At 49.5% G+C, this 6,000-nt stretch overlaps 1 protein-coding gene across 1 annotated transcript in view; it reads right to left on the bottom strand.

Annotated features, from left to right (window-relative positions):
* The window catches only part of Mtmr12 (myotubularin related protein 12), a 70,919-nt gene extending 65,254 nt beyond the window's left edge, over positions 1-5,665 (bottom strand). Inside the window, exon 1 of the mRNA XM_052743100.1 lies at positions 5,435-5,665. Coding sequence (XP_052599060.1) covers positions 5,435-5,515 — 81 coding nt within the window. The 5' untranslated portion in view covers positions 5,516-5,665. The remainder of the gene's footprint in view (positions 1-5,434) is intronic.
* Between the last annotated feature and the right edge of the window lie 335 nt (positions 5,666-6,000).

Below are 6,000 nucleotides of genomic sequence, written 5' to 3' on the forward strand. Positions count from 1 at the left end.
CTACACGGAGTTCAAGGCTAGCTGGAACTATATAGGTAGACACTGTCTCAAAATATACATAAAACAAAATGCTTTAAGTTACATGATGTCTATTTTGCAGACCACTAAAGCCTCACTGGATGCCTGGAATGCTTGGTACATATAGGAGATGCTGAGCAAACATCTGCTGACCTGGAAAATGAGGCCTCTAGAGACTAGAATAGCCAAGAGGCCCCTGTACCTGCTCAGTAAGTCTCAGATCAGCATCTACCAAAAGCCAAGGAGGAACTCTCATGGAAAGACACCAGTGAGAAAGCACAGTAGTGCACCACAGCCAGATGTGGACAAGCTTGTTCTGCTAATGAACATTCCCTGAATTCAGCCGGGTAGTGGTGGCGCACGCCTTTAATCCCAGCACTTGGGAGGCAGAGGCAGATGGATCTCTGTGAGTTTGAGGCCAGCCTGGGCTACACAGCCAGTTCTAGAACAGGTAGGACTGTTATATAGAGAAACCCTGAAAGAAAAAAAGAAAGAAAATTCCTTGAATCCACAAAAACAAGGAGAAAGAGAACGAGACACAGAATCAGAACATCCAAGTTTAAATACTGTATGATAGGATCAAACTGTTACAAATACAGGATCATAGGTTCACTTCTCACAAATAATGCCTTTGTTTCCCTGGGGGGATAAAGAGAAAATGCACAGTTCTTACAACTTAAAAAAAAAAATCCGTTTCCATCTTTCTTGCCTTTGCCTTTTCTCCTGTCTTAGTGTTTCTGTTGCTGTGATAAAACACTTTGACCAAAAGCAACTAAAGGAAGAAAGGCACCCTTCCAGGTCACAATCCATCACTGAGGGAACTCTGTGGAGGAGTGCTGCTTCTTGGCTTGCTCCTAAAGGCTTGCTCAGCCTACTTTCTTACACTACTCAAGGCCATACAGAACCTTTCCTGAGTTCCTATGGGTCTGGCTAGGCCCTGTCACTGCTGGCTCCTTAGGAGACAGTTCTTTGTCCAGCAATCCTGCTGTGCCCATATGCAAGAGCATTTAACCTTGCAGAGCCTCAGTTTACACATCTGTAAAATGGAGGATAAATTATGTTTTCTTCCCAATCTAAAAAATCCACAAAATGTTACCGGTACTATTATTAGTGTATCCAAATCAAACACTGACTAAACTCCAGGAGCAAGTACGTTTTAACCATATTTGGAATGCCATGTAAAAATGGGTGTGCGTGGCAGCACTGTAAGAGCTAACATTTTCCGGGTAGGTTTTAAAGAACACATAAGCACAGTGAAGCTTTCTATTTAGCACCCTATCACAATGGAGGTGCTTCCGTCAAAATGGATCTTCCTCCTAGTACTGTCTAGTTGTCCTTTCTGTACAAGCTTCCAGGCCCAGTCACTGACCATATCTAATCATTAAAAATGACCAAAAGGGCTGGGGAAATGACTCAGCAGTGAAGAATACTTGTTGCTCCTGCAGAAGACCTGGATTTGGTTCCCAGCACCTAAATGGTGACTCATAACCCTCTGTAACTCCAGTTCCAGGGGGTCAGATGAATTCTTTAGACACCCTTGGGCACCAGGGAAACACGTGGTACATATTCAGGGAAAACACTCACACACATAAAATAAAATAGATCTTTTAAAAAATGCCAAGGTAGCTTAGCAAAGAGCTGGTAAATTTGAAGAATCAGAACTGTCTGTCATTCAGCATCAGTTTCTAAGTACAGAATCATCCCGTCTGAAGATCAGCTACTTCAGCTATTTGCGATACCCGGCCTCTCCCATCGCTGTGTCTCCACTGAAGAACAAAGGCCTAACTGTAGCTTCACCACTGATATGGAGAGATGTTTACAACATGCATTTTTGGTGAAAAAAGGCAGCTGAGAATATGACTGGTAATATTAATTCCATTTTGGTAAGTTAGCAAGTTTGTCATGTTTTATTTATTTAGACAGTGTGTGTACATGTGTGGGTGCACACATGCCACAGTGTGGAAGTTGAAGGACAGCTTGTAGAAAATGGGTCTCTCCTTCCACATCGTTTGGGCCTCATGGATTGAACTCAGGTCCTCGGGCTTGGCAGCAAGGTCCTTTACCCACTGCACCACCGCCTCAGCATAAATTTATTACGTGGGTGGCTAGCACCAAATCCAGACTTTTTTTTTTAAGATTCTTTCTGTGTGTGTGTGTATGTGAATGTTTGCCACAAGTGTTGTGAGGTGTCATTGTTGGTGCTGAGAACCAAACTTGGGTCCTCTGCAAGACTAAACAAGAAGCACAAGTTTCTAACATCTACTTAATTTTTTTGTGTAACTCCATCTGACTTTTCTACAGCAAACACTTTTGGCTCCTGACATTATAATTCAAACAGGTGTCCATTCTCACATGAAAAGTGGTTTTGTACTCAAAGTATCACCAGCTGCGTCCCTGGAACATAGCTCAACGTGTCTGCTGCCAGACACCCTCTGCAACCTGTGCCTGAGGCTGGGCTGGGGTAGGGGTGCTGAGATGTTTCTAGGCATCAGCTATCAAGTGGCAAGGTGGCCCCAGATTCCTGTCTCCTGTACACCTCAACTTTCACAACCACTAGCTTCCCACTTACTAGTCACCCTCTGAAGAGATTACAAAACGTGACCAAAGGTCCTAAGCCATGGTTCAGGATTTTACCTGCCACACTCCCTGGGAGAATCAATGGCAAAACCACTCAGTTACTTTGGCAGAGATCCAAAAGCTGGAGTTAACTATTACCCTGCACTTTAGGCTATCCAATGCGAGGTCCAATATCCACTTTGGACCACCAGGCGAGGAGGGAAAGGATCATGGTTAACAACTTCATCTTCAAATACTTTATCGAATGCTTTTGAATAGAAAGTGCTGACCCAGCCAGGTGGTGGTGGCGCACACCTTTAATCCTAGCACTCGGGAGGCAGAGCCAGGAGGATCTCTGTGAGTTCGAGGCCAGCCTGGTCTACAGAGTGAGTTCCAGGACAGGCACAGAAATTGTCTGGGGGGGGGGGGGGGGGAGAAAGAAAGAAAAGAAAGTGCTGACCCTTGACCCTTGATAGATTCTATCTATTCTGGCTTACTGAAGCTGCCTTTGCAAGTTCCGCGATCTGATCCAGACTCATCACCAGGAAGAGGCATCATTACACTACAAGGTATAAAGGTTCTGGCAACTTAGTCACTCCTCAACAAGGAAGCATCTGAGAAACTGCAAGTTTACCAACTAGGAAAGGCTGGTATGAAGAAAGAGGTGATGGGCTGGGGATGTGGCTCAGTGGTAGAGCACTTGTTTATCCCAGTGGAGGCCCTGGAGTCTCTCTCCAGAACTGCACAAAGGAAAAAAGGAATACCAGATGGGATGGGGCCTCTTCAGAGTGGTGTAGTTCAGGGTTGTATAGCTACAGACCAAAATTAAAATGCACGCATACCCTCAGGACACACAAGAACCACAGACAGTAGAGAAGAAGGGGAGTAGAAACAGTGGGTGCCAGTCTTCATAAAAGTGTTTTGAGGCTCCCGCTGGGTGAACCAAGAGAGTATCAAACTCAGCAGGGCTCTGAGCCACATAAGCAACACTCTCAGGGCTGCTCATCCATTTCTGGTAGCATGATGGCTAAGCAAAGCTTTCTCACCTCCTCCTACCATTATCTTTTAATAAACCATGCCCAGTAGAGTTGAAAACGTCATCCAGCACCACCAACTGCAACAAAGGCTCACAGCATCACCACAGCACTGTTTTAAATGCAAAAGCACCAAGTGCCTTCTAAAAAGACTCAAACAATGACCACAGTGAGCTGAACCACCCACTCACCACCTTTCCCACCACCTCTCAGAGGAAACAGCAGAGATTGTGGACAAAGAGCGCACTTTGAGATGAAGGATTTGAGTATCCTTGAACTCTGGCCACACTTCAGAAGACTTCCCACTTGCCATTAACTCTCACAAAATAAGAAAGGTTCAAATCGGTTACCTTTCAACTAGGGTGCTATCAAAGAAAAGACAATGAGCAACTGACCACATTGCCTCTAGGGGATACAGGGAGAGACTGGTGAAAAACATAAGATGACCCTGCCTCTCTATCAAGTTCTGACAGAGGAAGTGGTTTTTATTTGAAAATTAAGACTAAAAATAGGACCCATTTTAATACTCTCCACTAGATGTCTTGATTTCAAGACATGTGCAAAGGCTGCAAGGCCCCAGGTCTCTGACTTTACAGCCCTGCCCACTTGTTTTCCACCTTAACAGGAGTGAAAAGTGGGAAGACACTGGGAGGCACTGAATTTGGCAAAGCATCTACCCGCATACTGCTGATCTAATTGCAGAAGTTGGGCACGGTAGTACTGCCTTTAGTCCCAGCACTCAGGAGGCAGAGGCAGGCAGATCGTTGTGAGTTCAAGGCCAGCCTGGTCTACATAATTGAGTTCCAGGACAGCCAAGCCTACAAGATAGAGAGACTCTGTCTCCAATAAACAAACAAAATTGCAAAAGCAGAAAAAAACACAACCTTCACAAATCCAAAATGAGGTGTCTAGTCAAAGATAAAGAAGCCTCACAAGTCTTCAACATGGCTAGGAGTTCTGATCTCTCCAATCCCCTCCCTGTGTCTTGTCATCCGGAAACACTGTCAAAGGGCAGCCTTCCCTGGGCGGTCCAAGATGCCTTACCTAGACCACTCTTCCCTGATACCTAACATCTTCCCAGTCTTGACTGAAATACCACCTTTGCAAGAGTGAAAGGTCGCCTTTCCCCCATTATCTTCTAAATATCATACCATTAACTTATGTATATCGTTTACTCTGTTTCTCTTTTTACGTAAGCTCCCGGGGAACGCGATCTTTGTTCTGTTCACTGATACTCATCACGAGCGTTCAGGGTCGTACCTGGCACACAGTAGGCGCTCGGAAAGCATTTCCCGAATAAATGCACTTCCTGACTAAAACTGCACCGACTGGAAGGGAGGAGATGGAATGGGAAGAAGCGGGAGAAGGATTCTCTGGGGAGAGACGGAAAGAGGCCAGGGCCGACCCACATTCCCCACAGCAGCGCCGGCGGGAGGCAGTGCACCACGTCCCGCCAGCGGCATCAAATGGCACCAAAGGCAGCAGGATCCGCGACAGACGAGCTCTCAAAATTCACGGAGCAAAGTCCAGGGCAAGAGCATACCCACCAGGCTGCGGGCTGCTGAAGGAAGCCCTCAGGGGTCCCGACCCGCAGCCCTTCTGCTCTCCCCTCCCCTCCGGATACCTGGGGCGCCCAGAGGCGCGGTAACGAGATCCAGGGCCCTGCCCCAGCACCTGCACGGCCAGCCGCAGGAGTCCTGGGCCGCGGCCCGCCGGGAGGCCCCAGGGCGTCCTGCCGCTTCGCCCCGCCCGGCACCCGGGCAGGAAGCGCCCCTACCCCGGCCGCTCCACCCGCCACCGCGCTCGCCCCGCGGCGCTCTTCTCACCTCAGGGCGCACGTACGATACGAAGGAAGGCTTGGGCGCCTTGGTGCCGCCGCCACCGCCGACTCCCCCTTTCCCCAGCATTCCCCCGCCTTGCGAAGCAGCGACGCGCGGCAGCAGAGGCGGCGGCTCAGGCTCGGGCTCCGGCAGCGGCGGCGGCCACCAGCACCAGCGGCCGGGGCTCCGCCCATCCCTAGGGCCGCGGCGGCCGCGGTACCGCCCGCATCCGGCTCCGCCGCTGACACCGTTCGCCCCGCCCAGGCCGCGCGCCCCGCCTACCGACCGCGGGACACGCCCACTGCCGCTCCCTCGCTTCTCAGGCTGCGAGGTCCCGCCCACAGCCCTGGGGCAGGACACGCCCACCCGAGCGTCTGCGCCCGTCTCCTGGCGGGCTCTGGTCGGCTGTCGGAGGCAGAGCCCGCCCCCCGGGCGTCCTCTGATTGGCACGGGGCACTACCTGAAGAGATATTTGCTCTAGCCAATCCTGAGAGCGTTCTCTCCGGACTTCACCACGATTGGATAGCGAGAATGTCGCCGTTTGTCCAATGATCGTGCGGTCACTAAGTTGT

This window comes from Peromyscus californicus, unplaced genomic scaffold (assembly GCF_007827085.1).
Source record: "Peromyscus californicus insignis strain IS unplaced genomic scaffold, ASM782708v3 Scaffold_18__1_contigs__length_77618521, whole genome shotgun sequence".
Taxonomy (NCBI): domain Eukaryota; kingdom Metazoa; phylum Chordata; class Mammalia; order Rodentia; family Cricetidae; genus Peromyscus; species Peromyscus californicus.